The 18,305-nt window shown below is 33.4% G+C and overlaps 1 protein-coding gene across 1 annotated transcript in view; it reads left to right on the top strand.

Moving 5' to 3' along the window:
• Nucleotides 1-769: 769 nt before the first annotated feature.
• LOC149787033 (von Willebrand factor A domain-containing protein 5A-like) overlaps nt 770-18,305 on the top strand; it is a 41,354-nt gene continuing 23,818 nt past the window's right edge. The window contains exons 1-10 of the mRNA XM_089976022.1: nt 770-809; nt 1,741-1,943; nt 2,990-3,209; nt 3,778-3,917; nt 5,219-5,327; nt 7,247-7,354; nt 9,740-9,866; nt 12,463-12,607; nt 15,186-15,265; nt 16,211-16,325. Coding sequence (XP_089832148.1) covers nt 770-809; nt 1,741-1,943; nt 2,990-3,209; nt 3,778-3,917; nt 5,219-5,327; nt 7,247-7,354; nt 9,740-9,866; nt 12,463-12,607; nt 15,186-15,265; nt 16,211-16,325 — 1,287 coding nt within the window. The remainder of the gene's footprint in view (nt 810-1,740; nt 1,944-2,989; nt 3,210-3,777; nt 3,918-5,218; nt 5,328-7,246; nt 7,355-9,739; nt 9,867-12,462; nt 12,608-15,185; nt 15,266-16,210; nt 16,326-18,305) is intronic.

The following is an 18,305-nucleotide window of genomic DNA, read 5'->3' on the forward strand; positions in this document are numbered from 1 at the left end:
ATTTTTAATAAGTTTAGTCAAGGGTTTGTGTAAATACTATTTAGATGGTCATCTGGAAGCGGTCGTTATCAACAGGTCTCATTTATGTACATATTTTGACTTACGCATACACGAAACTCTATGGAAGCTTGCCGCTATACCCAGCGTTCTTCATATTTGTGTGGTCGCTTTAATAGGTTTGATGGTATTATCTGGTGTTGGTATATTGATATTGATTGTGATTCAAGTACATGTTTGTAACCTTGCAAGGTGACTGAACTATATACTTGTTGATCTAGTCGTTATGTACTGACCTTGTTAAAACACGCTGATCAATTCCGTCAGTGCTTAAGTCTATCCCGCCTGATTCGGCGGCGCTTTATTCAACGGCATATCTGGGTCTGTGCTGACTGTAATCGGCTTGAGGTTAAACATGGGCGAAATACAGTCAAATGTACATGGAACATGTAGTACGCGCTAAACATCTCTCTCTCTCTCTCTCTCTCTCCACAACGTAAAATTCCCACTTCACAGATTTTCACCAAGTGGAAATAATTCCAACAGTAATAGCGCAATAGATTTTTCTTAAATATAAAATCTTCACCCTGTTCAGTTACTTTAATTTACATTATACTTTATTCTTTTACAAGTTACACCTGCATTGAATAATCGGGATATTGTAATTTTTTAAACTAGATAATAAACTGTATGACATCAAAATATGACTAACAAAATGATGCTTGGTTTATCTTGCATATATAATTAGGGCGCAGTTTGCCAATATGCTAAGATGAAGTTTGCCAGCATGCTAGGAAATATGGAAACATCTGGTAATTTGAGATATAGTATTATGACCTTACTCTACAACTTACAGCCATTTTTATATGGTCAATATTCACTTATGCTATGATTCGCCATGGGCGGCAAGATATGGTCATGTTTGTTGCTGCTTCGATGGTCAGTATATAGTTTCCATTGTATCAGCCTAAAACTAATTTTCTTGATGAAGAAAATATATATGACATCTAACTTAATAAAAGCATTGCTTAGCATGTGATACCTTATGATGTTCTTCACTGTTACCAAATTAGGAACTTTGCTTGATAAAATAACTCTGAAGAACAGAGAGAGAGAGAGAGAGAGAGAGAGAGCTTGTAGCATCAAATTGGGTGATCCTTGTAGAAAATCGGCCACAGCTAATGGTATATGTAGAAACTGGGACAGACCTATGGTATATGTAAAAATGGCAGAGCAAATGGGTCACAGCTATTGATATATGTAGAAATTGTGTCATAACTGGCGATACATAGGCCTTTACATTTACACAAAAAAATAGTTTGCAAGGAATAGACGATTCTTACTCCGTCGTCAATGTATAATTGGACTGTATGCTACTTGATCGAATGATAATAGGATAGTGTAAAACCAGACGTCTGCAGTCAGAATCAGTGTCAAGGGAGATAGCAGGTTAATATATCATAGGACTTTTCATCTCAAGTTATGAGATAAGACGAAAGGACTAGCGGATGATGCGTCAACTTTCCATCCGTTTCACAAATAAATGACAATAATGGCTTCAGACTCGAGACCTGGAATGACCTCGGTCGAAAACGTAATATATTTTGTAGATATGGAATTGTGTTACTTATTAATTTCATAATTGTCTAATAAGAAATTCATCAATATAATACATGAACCATATGTCCTTTCCACCTTTGTACTCTAGCATCCATATCATTAAAACGTTTTGTTCTATTCTAGTCCCACTGAAAGAAATTGACGTGTCTGTGACAATTAATGGCTTTGTTGCTGATGTTCAGTCCACATCGTTGTATATTAATAATGAAGAATCCCCAATAGAGGCCATTTTTACGTTTCCTTTGGACGACCAGAGTGCTGTGTACAAGTTTGAGGCTGATATTGATGGTAGACATCTGATTGCTGAGTGCCATGAAAAAGAAAAGGTAATACATGATTTTAGTGGGGGTTCGGGAAATATTCTAAGTGCATGTTGAATTGAATTCTATTTCTTTACTAATTTAAGTATAAGTTTTTCAAATTTTTGTTTTCTTTGATTAGTATTTATTCAACAAAACATGTTCATGTATGATTTAAAACAATATATATATATATATATATATATATATATATATATATATATATATATATATATATATATATATATATATATGGATTCAGTAGAAAGTTGGAGCTGTGTCAATCAACTTGTAGTAGATTAATCATATGCAAATATAAAAGTTTACTTGATCAGTTCTAGTATATAGAATTATTTCAAAGATCACTTAATGTTAGCACAGAAAAACGAAGGAATTCACTATGTGATATGACTTGGGTGTTAATTTGAAAATGGTTTTGGTAATTGGAGGTCTGCACTGCCATTAATATTTGCATATTAATTTCGGAGTGCCAGATGGTATCTTAAATGTAAGTTGGGTCGGTAATGTGAAGAAAATACAATGTCTCAGACTTGAAGATTTGTGATATTCTTAGAGAACGTGTTCAGCTGTTTCCACTTCTCTGCATGTGCAGTACCTGTTGTTACAAACATGATTTAGGAATGAATCGTTATTTAAACTACTGTATTTGGTTCACAATTGCATGTGAAGAACTTGATCCACCCATGCACCAACAAATTAATACGAAGAAATTTCATGTGTATCCCGATTCGGGTAATTTTTAAAATTTTGACGGATTACTTATTATTTCAGACAGTAGCATGTTACACAGTTGAATTGCTGATGGCAGACATGATTTCTGAAACAGTGTGGTTCAGCACAAAGAGGTCAGATCATATAGTTTTGTTTCTTATCAACATATGTATTCGTCCAATATGAATTTTTCATTTGACAGAGCTATCTTTTCTGTGTACACTTTTTGCAAGACTTGACCGATTTATCAAGTCTCTGAAGTTAAAGAGATTTTATGCGCTCTGTTCTGTTAACTTGATTTTCTTGGTTTTAACTTAATATCTTGAATATAATATTTGTAGGCTAAAGAAATTTATGATGATGCCGTGGCGTTTGGTCATACAGCCATGCTGCTTCAGGAGGATGAGAGTGCTGGAGATACTTTCAGATGTAAACTTGGAAAATTGCCTTCAAAAGCCGAGGCAAAGATTACCATGGGGTTTGCAACAGAATTAGATTTGGAAGCTGATGGCAAAGTGAAATTCACTCTTCCAGGAGTTCTAAATCCACGCTACTCACCAGGTAAAGACAACAAAGCTCCAACAAAATGGGCTACTTACCATCTTTACATCTTCAGTGGAAATTTGGTTGCACTCCTTGTAGTTTGAAAATCAGTAGAAATCAAGATATCTCTCGCAAACTTTGCCAAGCACCATATGAATTACATGCGTTTTAACTCTAGATTGGTGGACAGGATGTGGCAAACCTCCACTGTTAACTCTGTATGTGATCCAAGTAAAGTACGTGCTTCAGTGTTATCTTCCTAGGAAGGGTTTGCGTTTTTTTGTAACGTATATAAGCTACTTTGGATGAATCCGACTCACATACAAAATTAAGTAGCAATTAATATTACTCGCAATGTTATATGTACAGTACAGGACATATGTGTAGGTTTATGTGCTTCAGTTCTCTTATTCCTAAAGAGTGGTTAGTAGGTTTCCCATGGCTACTTGAAGAGCATATGTTACTCAAGACAAGACGTAGTGTCGAAACATTACCACCCACAGCATCTTGTGCAAACTGCAGAAAATATGTATTAATTGAAATATATTCATTTTAGCTGTAGGCGGGTTAGAACCAACATAAAAAGCTAGATATACCACTGCTGATGCTATACCCTACAAGCTCAGCTTCCAGCTGACTGTAAGAGGTCCACAAAAGATCAAAAGTATCCAGGGGCCAAAAGACAAACTAAACGTGGATTATTTAGAGGATCAAAGAGTTGCAAAGGTAACGCTAACCTAAAAAATTTGTCTACAAAGGAAGGTTTGTCTATAAAACAAGCAACTACAAGTCTCAATGACACATTTATTATAAAGCATTACAATATTTGAGTGACCAAATAAATCTATTAATCATGGATGCTAGCATTTGCTTATAGGATTATTATAGGTCATTCATTCAGTTAGTTGAACATATTGACATTTGAACTTTCATTTTTGAAGGTGATTTTCAAAACTGACTATATATTTTTGTCTGGCTGTCCATGGTCATTTTATAATTTGCATTGAATAATGTCTAAATTATTCCTGAGAGATTATCATTAACTCAGCATGTCCATGCTGTCGTCAGTGTTCTGTTTTTGCCTTTGCACTCATTGAAGCATGACTATCGATTCACTTGTCATACGGGCACTTGTTTATACCAGATTTTCTGTGATTAAACTTACATTAACCTTCATTGCTTTATGTTCACAGTGTAATCTTTATCCAAGAAATGTGATAGTAAAAAGTTTCAGAACGACTCTCGAAGATTTAAGAAACAGACATTTATCAGTCAAAACGTAATTGTTGCATAAATGTGCATGATTGGTTACACCCAATATGTTGTCATTGTATTGAGTTTTCATTCAGTAAAAGAGTGAACTAGTACAAAGAACATATCAGAAAGAAAAACAAAAGAACAAATTCCGTTTCCATTCAGATGGACACTGTCCAGTCCCTTAAAATGCTGCCCATAGAATCAGATCATATCCAAGTTGTACAAAGCTAGAAGTGACAAAATGAACTGCTGCAGATGGCAGCCTATGTAACCAGAAACCCTTGTGATGTCAGAGATAACTAGATGATGCTACACACTACAGTGCTATCATGCCTTTACTTGGCACATGAACTATTTTAAAATTCATGTCTTGTCAATACATAATGTTAAACTAGTGTACAGAAGAAGATATTCAATGCTTCTATTCAGGTCATACATAGTTCTCAGGGAGAATCATTTATTTTAACATGATCCTTCCAACATTTCGAAGTAAATTGCAATCAAGATGATAAATATAAGAGAACAGATTATTTTTATTACATAGATTCAGCAACGTGAAAGATACTCCGTGTTAACATTTTTGATGAGAATATTTAATTACAAAAGTAAGGTTCCTTGATGTTTCATGTCCTGTTTGTCCAAGTGAAGAAGTGCAATGTCAATTGTTGCTCCTTATCTACAAATTTGTTATTGCTATGCATCTGAGGCTTTTACTGAGGCAGATAGTTGAGTTTTCCGAGTCGCAGCATGCTTCTTGTTTATATTTTAAGGTTACCCTGGCTGAAACGTTTAAGTTTGACCATGACCTCAGTGTACTGGTTGAATATGAAGATTGCAACGTACCACAGATTGTATTGGAAAAAGGGGACCCACATTTAGGTACCAGCTTTTAGTAAATTTCCTCATGTTATTTATTTTATCAAAACTAGTAGACAGTCATAAGGTATGATGTGATTTGTGTTAAAAAGAAGGCTGTCATCATAGCTTTTTACATGTATGTTAGTTAACCATCATAAAGCAAAACTAGTGCTCTACAATAATGATGTGTGGGACACCATCAGTGTGTACAGTGATGTCGACGAGGCTACTTTACACTAGGATAGATTGTATAGAAAAATGCAATTCAACCAGTATATTGTAATTACAGACCATTTTAACAGGGCTATTATACTTAAGCAGTCAGTGTGTGCCGTGATATATGTGAGGCTGACTCATAATGGAATATATTATATAGAAGATAAATCAGCCTGTATCATGCAATGGCCCTGTATTATGATGTGCACCATAACAAAAGGACTGGTGCTTATTTAATAACTATTGTCCTTCCAGTGTTCATCGCAGAGAAAGGTGTACAGTGTTTTGATTTCTTTTCCATGTCTAATATGAAGGTTTATGTTGGAAAAATATGGCATAATGACAGAGACATGAGTTGAATTCCTTGCCACTAATTTTTAATAATCTTCACTTTTATATCTATTATAAATTATACTGTTACAAGTTTTCATTTATTGTGATAATAATACATTATTCCATAAAGTTAACAAATCTTTACAAGACTATTGATAATTGTATGAAAATAAGACTTTTCAATAAATTTTATATGAAATAATTTGCATAGTTTAAGTAGTGACATCTCTGATTTCCAGTTTGTCCAACATCAAATGCATTATACATTGATTGTTAGTGGCTGTTGGTTATATTCATACATTTTGTGTTTCACCTGTCAAACAGAACTTCGTGCCGTCTTTGTTTTCCATTGATTGTCAGAGGCTACATGAACACAGAAAAAGGAAACTAACTTCACAAACAATTTGCAGTGATACAGTTCTTAGAGGAACCTTGTTGGAAAATATTTTTCTTAAGTTAATTAAGTTAACCTGATTTGAAAATAATGTTTCTATTTACTCACAAAGAAAAAATAAACTCTGGAATAAATAATATTTAATAAGTTGAAATGTAATCAGAATATTTGTTGCATTAGACTGCACTTTCGTAAGAATTATCAACGTATGTACTAAACTATATATTGCCTGTACTAAACATTTTTAAAAGCTTCAGGTCATCAGCTTCATAGTATTAAGCCAAACTTAAATGGTTTATGTCAGGTTGGCTTCACGGTTTTTAGCCCAATCTAACCAACTTATGTCAGGTTGGCTTCACAGTTTTTAGCCCAACATAACCAGTTTATGTCAGGTCAGCTTCACAGGTTTTAGCCCAACATAACCAGTTTATGTCAGGTTGGCTTCACAGTTTTTAGCCCAACATAACCAGTTTATGTCAGGTTGGCTTCACAGTTTTTAGCCCAACATAACCAGTTTATGTCAGGTTGGCTTCATGGTTTTTAGCCCAATCTAACCAGTTTATGTCAGGTTGGCTTCACAGTGTTTAGCCCAACATAACCAGTTTATGTCAGGTTGGCTTCACAGTTTTTAGCCCAATATAACCAGTTTATGTCAGGTTGGTTTCACGGTTTTACACCCAACTTTGTCAAATCATAGTCTTCATGCAACTTATACTATTGTTGTTTACAAATAAATTACATGCTAAATTTGAGTTCTGATTTTGCTCAGTTTTGAATGCTTTGTTGTTACAAGTTTACTACCTTTTCCTCATTTGGGTGATGGGCTTGAAATAAAATCAATGTGTCTTAGCCAAAATAATATGTAAAGGAGTGTCCTTGTTTGATCATACTAACAAGATAATATTTTCTTGAATAAGTAAATTATAAAAAAAAATGTAAAACGAAAATGTTTCAATGTGGTTGCATGCACTCAGAAACTAAACTCATTTATTTTTAGGAGCTCTTCTGAAGGAAGATGTTTTGATGATGAACTTTTTCCTGGAGCCACCAGCCCAGATTCCAAGAACAAATCCAGGCGAATTCATCTTCATCATTGACAGATCAGGTTAGATAAGAAATGTCCACAACAATTTAATCAGTGCCAGTACAGTCCATCCTAGATTATTTCTCCCTCTATATCTTAGCATTAGTGTTTGTTGGCCTCTTCTGTTCCTTAGCCATTTCATCCACCCATTCTTTCATTAAACAGAATATCAAAATAAAAATGGATGTACAGTATCGTTTTTATATACATAGCATGAGATCATGTTAAAAAGGTTTGTAAGCCCTTGTTTCCCATAATCCCTTGTTTCCCATAATCCCTTGTTTCCCATAATTAATTGTTCACAACAGGCAATGAAAGCAACAACCATATGTGCACACACTTACACAAAAACTGACACTTTTTGTAAGATAAAATCTGGCAACTTCACTTCTGATAAGTATTCTAATATGCTCTTGAACTTATTTTAAAATTTGTGAAATCTCAATTGTGATCTCATTGATAAGGAAACCTATTCATTGTCTAAAATACACAACAGTACGAAGACCTGAACAGTTTCCCAGTGTATCTCATAGGGGTGTAAGATTGAGACTCAAAATCCCCTTGGTATATACACTGGGGATCAGACTGAGTAAAATATACTTTTGTATCAAAAGGGTGGGGGGGTTGAATTAAATATTTTGATGCACAAATGAAGATTAAGGGAAACACTGTTTTCCTTTTCCACAAATGTCGCTACATCACATAGAATATAAAATTAGATACAATTTATTTTGAAATTCACTGATGTCTCATACATTAGATTCCATATCTGATTTATGTCTTTTAAAATTGATAATTTATTTTCTATGGTTAGTATGTGAATCTGAATCACAATTTGTTTGCCACGTTTTCATCTGATAACATATTATTGATAAAACTTTTCTTCCTGGGAATGTTCCATTATCTATAAAAATGGTCCTATACATTAGCAATCCTTTGCAATGAATATTGAAATTGTATTCAAGGTCATGCCATTAGTCAAAACTTTAAAATAATTTAAAATGATATTAAGCTTTCAAAAAATTACAGAAAATGTAAAGATAGAGAATCACATCACCATCGTGCATACCAGAAACTATGTTAAACTGTATCTTAATCAGATTTGCTGGACATATTGTTGTGGCCTCAGTGGACCTTCCAGGTGTTCACTATTACTTGCTATAAAAATTCTGCTGATGGAAAAATGTATTCATTTCTGTTGAATGGTTTGGAACAAACTTTATGAAATTTATTTGGCACAAGATAAACAGATATTTTTCTAAGATAACATTATGTATATTTGATTTAATTTATATTTGATTTAATTTAATTGTTTGTTAGTTTTCAGTTTTTTTAATCCCATTACATGCTGTTGTAATGTAACTTTATTTACTGGATTTGACATTTTCCAGAAATTAGTTTGACATGACTGTTTTTTCTTAAACACCTAATAATGGAGACTTTGTATCTAATGCTGACCTAATTCCTGGCCTTGATTCAGAAATCAGTGAGTTGAAGTTAACAACTTTTTTATTTTATTGTTTTTATTCTTTCTTAGTGTAGATTCATAAGGTGAAATTGAGGCCATACTGGGAGTACGTGATGTTAGGCATGTAAAGATTCTATGTTGTTCTAGAAAGATAATCATGTGACCCTCATATGGGAAACTGTTTTTCATCTTATATTAGTGTATAACTCTTTTCTATAGAGAATTTAGTCAGTTGGGCTATAAACAATTAACATTTAAAGGTGTTATGTTCTGACCAGTTTGAGTCGAAATTTTATTTTATGGAATTATTAATTCTATTCCCTGGAAAAAATTTAAGTGCTCATACATAATTTTTGGACAAAGACATTTATTGAAATTTTATTCAGAATTCAAAACTGGAATATTATTTTCTGTGGTCCAACAAGGAACTGTTGACACATCAGGACAGCTCTGACTATTGCATATGTCATCGTCCTCCATCTTGGATTTTTTATCAGCACTGTGAACGCAGATTCATTTAGGACTTTTTATTTCTAGGACTTCTACTTTTTAATTCTTGAATTATTCTTTGATTATATTTGGATTTAATTCATAGAACTGTAAGTTCCTTTTTTCATTTATACCTTGTTTTTCTAGGGAAATAGATTATTTGTTAACTTTTACAAAGCTTGTTGTTGTCACTCTTTTCTTGTTGCATTTCAAAAGAGCCTAAACGTAACAATAGTATACGATTATAAAGCGGAGAATATCTTGAAGGTTGTTAAAAGGAAACTTTTGCAACATGCATTCTTTGAACCTCCACATTTACTGATAAGTGTAAAAGAAAATAGAGATTATTTAGCTGATTAGCTGATAGTATAGTAGGAAGGAGAATTGACCTAAGTTTGCCATGTGACATATATATTATGTCCCTGAAAGTTGGCTTTTTTATATTATAGGAAGTATGAATGGAGAAAAGATACAAAGTGCCAAGGAGACACTTCTATTGTTCTTAAAGAGTCTTCCAGTGAATTGCTATTTCAACATAATAGGATTTGGCTCTCACTTTGAAAGCCTGTTCCAGGAGTGAGTAATTACAACTGTATATAAATATCAACATTTGAAATAAAGTAAGATAATTTTAATACCAGGTTCAATAATCATGTAATTTAAACCAAGGATATCAGGATGAATATGTTTTTCCAAGATGAGAAGTGAAAACTTTATGGTAAAATTTAACTATATTATATTTCATCTTCTTCAGCAAATACTTTTAGGAAGAAGAAAGGTGATTATTGCACAGTAATATAGGTAAAAGCAGTTTGCTTTTCCTTCCAATTTAAAATATTTCATGATAAACTTTCGAGAGGTACATAAGTGTTCATAAAATTAAAATTTCCTTTTCTTAATAACTCAGTTATAAACTCATTGTTTCTGAATACGACAAGCAGGGTTTTATTGATTAGAGCATACCTTTGTGTAACACCATTAATTACTATTAAGGACAATGTTATTAGCTTCATAATGGGGCCCTATTTTCATGTGATTATGTTTTTAAATTGCTTTCTTATTTTATTTACAACAGGAAGCATACCTTTTATAAAATACTGCAAACAATAGAAATGGAATGAAACGGAGAGTATTATTTCCTTTTCTTATTAAAATTTGGTAGAAATGGGATGGGTTTGAGGCAAGCAGGAGAGTATTATAGCCTTTCCATTTAATTTTGGTAGGATTTTGTACACAGAATTAAACACCCATCTTAAATAGAGTGTATTAAATTATGCTGTTTTCTGTTTATCTTTCCATGCAATTTTCCTGTATGGCCAATAATTTTCAGATTCTTGAAGACATGGAGTTAAAATTTTACCTTGATGGTAAGGAAGCCATGTCACAAGCAATTATCAACATTTTTGATCAGAGTTCAAGGTACCATGACAAGGAACCCATATCACATATCATTCATTATAAATTATTTTGTTCAAAAGTGTTCAGAGTCTTGAAGAGAGATAGACAGAAAGATACTCTTGAAAAACAACCTTGTCTTTTTAGTAAGGCTTGATTCAGAAGGTAGCAGACTTATTACCTAAAGTTAAGACAATTAGGTAATTATTCTTGATAAAATATAATTTACTGGTTTAATTACTATCTCATTGTTGACATTGTGTGAGGGTATTTCTTTTTTACTGAGCAGTTGAGTAAATGTTAATTCTCATGGTATTGGATATTTTTTTAGAACTATAACCGGGATATTGCTAAATCCACCATGTGTCGATCTGCATGTTTGCAGTTATGTTGGATCTATGATGTTCGTGTAAAGAAACGTGTCATTTTTGGCTCCAGAGTCTTGGAAAATGGTTAAATGAAATTTACACAATTTCCAATTACAGTGTTCCTGTCAGTTTTTCTCAGAATTTTATGTATACAACCATAGCAGGAAGATTGTCACGACTCTTTGCTCTTAAACTTAGCAACATTAGAAACAAAACCAACAAGATTCTTAACATTCAACAAATAATTTAGTTCTCCAGAATTCGGAGTGAAAACGTAAAAAAGGTAACTTGCACTAATGTGAATTAACTCCTAAATTATCCTAAATGTTCTATCACAAGTCCAAAAGGATATTTTGAATGATTTCCAATAATTTTGAATGTGCTGATGTACTTAGTTTTGAATAGTTTGATGCACCAATAGTCCTGATGTATCACAATGATATAATCCAGAATGTGTTTGATTGAATTCAAAATAATCACAAAATAGTGTGTAGTCCAAAAATGTCAATGAGCACTTTGTAATTCCAATGAAGAATTTAGATAAATAATTCTTCTTGAATTATATATGAACACAGCTTAAAGTAATTTCACAAACTAATATTAAAAAACAAATGCATATATTTGTTTAACACAACCATATTTATAAACCCATGATACAATAAAATCACCAGGATATGGGTCACAAGTTTGCTTCAAGAATACATGAGGTTTGTGAATAAGGCTAGACCTTGAACTCAGATATCAGTAAACAACTTGTTTTTTGCTTGCAAATATGACAAACTTCTAACCTCAATTATGGACAAAGGTCAAGCACAAATTATAAATTAATTATACAGAACAAAAACACATTACATATTATGGCAGATTGTACAGGGTCAGTCAGTGTGGGATGTAGGTGAACATCAGAGAGAAAGGGGAATGGAATATGCATTGAAAACAATATGAATATTCATCAACTTGTAAATGTATTTGCCCTGGTCAAAATGTGTGTGCATGTGTGTGAGTGATTTGGATTTTTAACATACCTTTAACAATTTTTCAGTCATATCGCTACAATGTCTGCAGTGTAACAGTTTATAGTGATGTCTAGCACTTGGGCATCATGCTGCAGACATGTAGCATGATGTCCCACCCAGTCATATTATTCTGACACCAGGCCGACCAGACCTAACACTAACCTCTTAATGCTGAGCACCAAGTGAGGCATCTGTTGGTACCATTTTTATAAGTTTTTGGTGTGACTCAGCCGGGGATCGAACCCACAACCTCCCGCATCCAAGGCAGACACTCTAGCTACTAGGCCACCAGAGCGGTCCCCTGGTCAAAATGATTTGGTATTAAACATGTTGAAAGCTAATTAAATATGTCTTATTGTCTATGTATTGAATGTATCTTTCTTCTAACAACAGAGGAAGTCAGAAATACAACGAGGAGAACCTTAAGAAAGCAGAAGAGCTCCAGAGACAAATGGTTGCAAATATGGGGGGCACAGAGATACTCAGGCCATTGGAGTATGTTTTTAAACAGAAACTTATAGAGAATTACCCAAGACAGGTCAGAATATTTTCAGCAATAATCCTTTTTTATTTCAATTTTTGCAATGCTACATTGTATTGTATGTCCAACGCTATACACACATGTACTATGAAATGAAAGTTTTAAATTTCTGTCTGTAAGAAAGGACTGGAGTAAAGCAGGTTAGTTAGATGATCTAGCTGTAATTATGCCGATAAAATTACCATTGACTGAAAATTTGATTGGTGATTAATGTGCCTGATGGTTTTGGGAGACAGTCTGTACTCTCAAATCCAAGAGCCATCCAAAACTAATTAATAAAGTCCATGAATCACTCATTACAGAATGACGTTGTTGTTGTTGTTGCAATTTTTCAGAACATGATAGATGGTGACCAGTATAGCTGGTGGAGGAAGAACCCAGCAAAATCCCAGGAATAACCACTGACCCTCTGGAAGTTACTGGCAAGCTTTTTCACATATCCACATTGGATGAACCCAAGATTTGAACCCACATGGACAGAGGTGATATGACAGTACTCAGTAAAAGTGAGCACTTTAAAAGTACTTGGCCACCAGGGGCCCCGTATCAGACATGTTGGTGATGTATCATATTTGTGTTACAGGCATAACATTCAGAGAATATTTTATCAGTACATTAAGTGTTTGGATTTTACCTGTTGTGTTATCTCTAGCTTATTTTGACTACAATAATAACAATGGTGATAATAATAAGAGGAAAAGGATAATTCAACAGATGAATGGTAAAAATAAATTCGCCTTTCTTAATTGTCTATCGAGAAAAATACTTTTATTATTTAGTGTCAAGGTGTATATGTTTAACCACGGGTTTGGATTATATATATATATATATATATATATATATATATATATATATATATATATATATATATATATATATATATATATATATATATATATATATATATTAGTACCCATAACAACATCTACATCTTGCCAACTGTTTCATCATGTTCATATTTCCTCTTCAGTCAGATATATATATAGGAACATTTTCATCCATTGTATTCCATATGCATCTTGTAGCAATTTGGAAATTTGTTTTTTGTCCATTTCATCCTGTGCAGTTCAAGATGCAAAATGAAAACTGGATTTTGTTAAATGCAGGTGTGAAGTTTCCTACTTTTGGGCTGTTGGATACACATTTTAAATAGATATGCAGAGTTCCAGACAGCTGGGCTAGTGGGAGAGTTGGCATATAAATGTACAGAGTTCCTGATGGCTGCATTAGTGGATAGTTTTTATGTATATGTGCATTGTTCCTAACTGCTTGACTAGTAGGTGTGAGTGGTACATCAGTGGGCACCTCTGCTGACTTTTGGTCTATGGGGTTCATGTGAAACGTATATTTACAGAGTTCATTACTGCTGATCTAGTGGGGTATGGGTGATACATAGATACACAGAGCTCCTGACCACCTGGCTAGAAATGGGGTTGAAATATAGGTGTTCTAAGTTCCTGATGGCAGGACTAGTGGGTAGGGGTGGAAAATAATGTGTAGAGTTTCTGACTGCAGTAATAGTCGGTTGGGATGGTATATGGGTGCACAGGGTTCCAGGCTGGTGCTGTTGGGAGTAGAGGTGTTACATAGATGTGCAAAGTTCCTGATGGTTGAACCAGTGGGTAAGAGTGGTTTTACAAAGAACAAAAGTATTTCAAGATTTGCTAGTCCTATTATTTATGAGAACCAGTATGTAAGCTCATCGACCTATACACATCAAATGACATTTTGAATAATTACTCCTGGTTATGTCCAAGGCACATAGATCATGTTACTTCTGAAACAAAACTCCATTTACTGTTTACCTTATATTTACTGGATGGAGATTTAAACAGGTATACTTATATGCTGATAACATCGATTTCTTGGTTCACCCAAATGGGTGGTTGCTTACCAAAAAAGTATTTATAAAGGGTTGTGGATTAAAAAGAGTAAGCAAGGAGATAATTTATTTTACTTTCACATATTTCTAGTATTGAATTAACTCAAGTGACAATAAATGGTCTAATTCAGATTATATAACTGTAGATAAATGGTATAATTTACATAACATTACTGTAGATAAATGGCATAATTTATATAACATTACTGTAGATAAATGGTATAATTTATATAACATTACTGTAGATAAATGGTATAATTCGTATTAGGTAACTGTAGATAGATGGCATCATTCGAGCTTGATGACTTTGCATTTAATATCCACCAGAGGCACTTTCTTGAATTGTGAATAGGAATAATAGAAACTCAACCTGCCAAAAAATGGTAGAAGTCTCTGATGTATTCAAGCATCATTTATGCTTTTTACATTAATCCATTATATATTATATGGTATCTTCTTGCTAGAAAAATTCATAACTTTGTATTATGCATTAGGGAAAATGTAATACGTGAGTTGGGCCACATGCATCTACGTGAGAAACTCTGCAGTCTTTAGCAGTCTGGATAATGTTGGTAATAATGGTGTAACACATTAAACATTAAATATCTCATTCACTAAGTTACTTACACTATTGTCTGTATCTTCTTCATTCAGCCTGGTTTAGTGTTCCTTGTAAATTGTATTGTATTGCAGCTGTTTGTACTAACAGATGGTGAGGTAGGCAATACGGCAGATGTTTTAAAGCTTGCCAGAAGTAATTCACAGCACTGCAGGTATTTCATCATATAAGGTGGATATTATAACAAATTCTTGCTTTGTTTTCTCATTGTCATTTGAAATGGAGAACTATTCACACACACACACACACACACACACACACACACACACGTTTGCATGTGTGTCCATGTGTGTATAGAGAAAGAGAATGAGAGAGAAATAGATGCATGCATATATGCTTCCGGAGATAAGAACAAATGGATAAACAAGCATACATAGTACATCAATATGTACATATATACGGACACATGTTCATACATACACATACAGTCATATATTTGTACCTTAATTTGTCTCCTTTGAATACTCATGAGTACCAAATTAGGTCTTCAAATGCAAACCCTCAATGAATAAATTATTGAATATTATGAACAAAGAATCAAAGCTTAATGAAGAAATGAAAATTGTTTTGACATAGATTCATGTATTAGAATATAGGTTGAAATTACAGCAGATAAAGTTTTTATTTTTAGATAGTTGTTCCATATTTACATCATAGCTTAAGGACACTAACACATCCCTTAATCCTGGATACCTTCTCAATACCTTTGTCTATTTCATGATGTCATGAACATATGTTTCATTGTATTTTGTATAGAATACACAAGTTTTCACTTCCCAAAGGATTACTTTGCAAGCTGAATTCATGCCACTATATGACATATGAACAAATTCTAGAAAATACTGATATTACAACTCTATCATCTTAAATTAAATTGCACACAATTAATGCAAGCAGAGAGAAAAGTTTATTTCATGGGTTAAAAGTTGCATAATAATTTCCCACTGGAAGAAAGACAAAAATTGCAATATTTCATGATGTCAATATTGTCTTGCTTTATTGGCAGTTTTGTTAAATATTACATACAGAATCAGGTTTTAGTCAATAAATGTTCAGCTGGATTGAAAAGTATGACTTAATTCATAACAATTTATGACAGAGTTTTCACGGTTGGTATTGGACAAGGTGCCTCTACAGCACTGGTTAGAGGCCTTGCTAAAGCTGGAAAAGGGAAGGAGGTCTTTGTTACAGATTCAGAACGTCTTCAACCCAAGGTAATATTTTCCCTTCTGTATAATTATCTTCAAAATTAAATGCTACAATTTGGCACTTTTAATCCTGCTCTCCCCAAATATAGTTAACTTTAAACTCTATCACTCAGATTGTACTTTGTCAAAGGTTTATCATTCTGGACTTTAATGGAACATTGTATTAGGGAGCAGACTTTTTCTGCAGTGTAATCAGTAATCCTAACCAGACAGGCAATCTATATATAGATCCAAGACTTTCAAATATAACTCAGGTATTAAAGTGTTGCGTTAGGATATCACAAGCTGTCTTTAAGTTGGCATGAAGTCACAAGTTGTCTTCAAGTCATCATGATGTCACAAGTTGTCTTTAAGTCAGCATTAACATATCACAAGTTGTCTTTGAGTCAGCATGAAGATGTCACAAGTTGTCTTTGAGTCAGCATGAAGATGTCACAAGTTGTCTTTATGTCAGCATTAGGATATCACAAGTTGTCTTTATGTCAGCATTAGGATATTACAAGTTGTCTTTAAGTCAGGATAAGGATATCACAAGTTGTCTTTAAGTCAGCATTAGGATATTACAAGTTGTCTTTAAGTCAGCATTAGGATATCACAATTTGTCTCTATGTCAGCATTAGGATATCACATGTTGTCTTTAAGTCAGCATTAGGATCTTACAAGTTGTCTTTAAGTCAGGATAAGGATATCACAAGTTGTCTTTAAGTCAGCATTCGGATATCACAAGTTGTCTTTAAGTCAGTATTAGGATATCACAGGTTCTCTTTAAGTCAGCATTATGAAATCACAAGTTGTCTGTGAGTCAGCATTATGATATCACAAGTTGTCTTTAAGTCAGCATTATGATATCACAAGGTGTCTTTAAGTCAGCATTAGGATATCACAGGTTGTCTTTAAGTCAGCATTAGGATATTACAGGTTGTCTTTAAGTTAGCATTAGGATATCACAGGTTGTCTTTAAGTCAGCATTAGGATATCACAGGTTGTCCTTAAGTCAGGATAAGAATATCACAGGTTGTCTTTAAGTCAGCATTAGGATATTAAAAATTGTCTTTAAGTCATGATAAGGATATCACAAGCTGGTCTCTGAGTCAGCATGAAGTCACAAGTTCTCTTAAGTCAGCATGACGTTACATTTTGTCTTTAAGTCAGCATGAAGATGTCACAAGTTGTCTTTAAGTCAGCATGAAGATGGAACAAATTGTCTTTAACTTAGATTAAGGATATGACATGAAGTCAATTTGATGATTTCACTTGTCGTTAGGTCAGCATAAGGATATCACAAGTTGTTTTTAAGTCAGCATTAGGATATTACAAGTTGTCTTTAAGTCAGGATAAGGATATCACAAGTTGGTCTCTGAGTCAGCATGAAGTCACAAGTTACATGTTGTCTTTAGGTCAGCATGAAGATGTAATAAATTGTCTTTAACTAAGATCAAGGATATGACATGAAGTCAATATGATGATTTCACTTGTCTTTAGGTCAGCATAAGGATATCACAAGTTGTCTTTAAGTCAGCATTAGGATATCACAAGTTATCTTTAAGTCAGCATCAGTATATCACAAATTTTCTTCAAGTCAGAAGTACCTAATTGGATAGATGATTAATGTAACCTAAATATTTAATGCTAAGGTTCATGGAATATAAGAATAAACTGATTGGTATCTCATTCTTACTGTTAAAATTGATATAGATAATTAATTATTATATTGGTTGCAAGTTAATTAAGAATTATATTAATTGCAAGTTAAGGTATATGATTTTGTACTACAATGCTGATATGTATGTTTTAGGAGCTTTATTGTGATTTTTCAGTGACAACCACAATGTGGGAAATTTAACACATGCATATTATTGAAACTATAATTTTCATTAACAGAAAATGTCCATGCACTGTTTGGAAATTCACATAGTTTTTGCAGAAAGTTAACTAGCTTTATTCCATAATTTTCCAAACCAGCTAAAGCTTTTCTTTATTTTTGTG

This window comes from Sinohyriopsis cumingii, chromosome 12, assembly GCF_028554795.1.
Source record: "Sinohyriopsis cumingii isolate HCF-2022 chromosome 12, ASM2855479v2, whole genome shotgun sequence".
Taxonomy (NCBI): Eukaryota; Metazoa; Mollusca; class Bivalvia; order Unionida; family Unionidae; genus Sinohyriopsis; species Sinohyriopsis cumingii.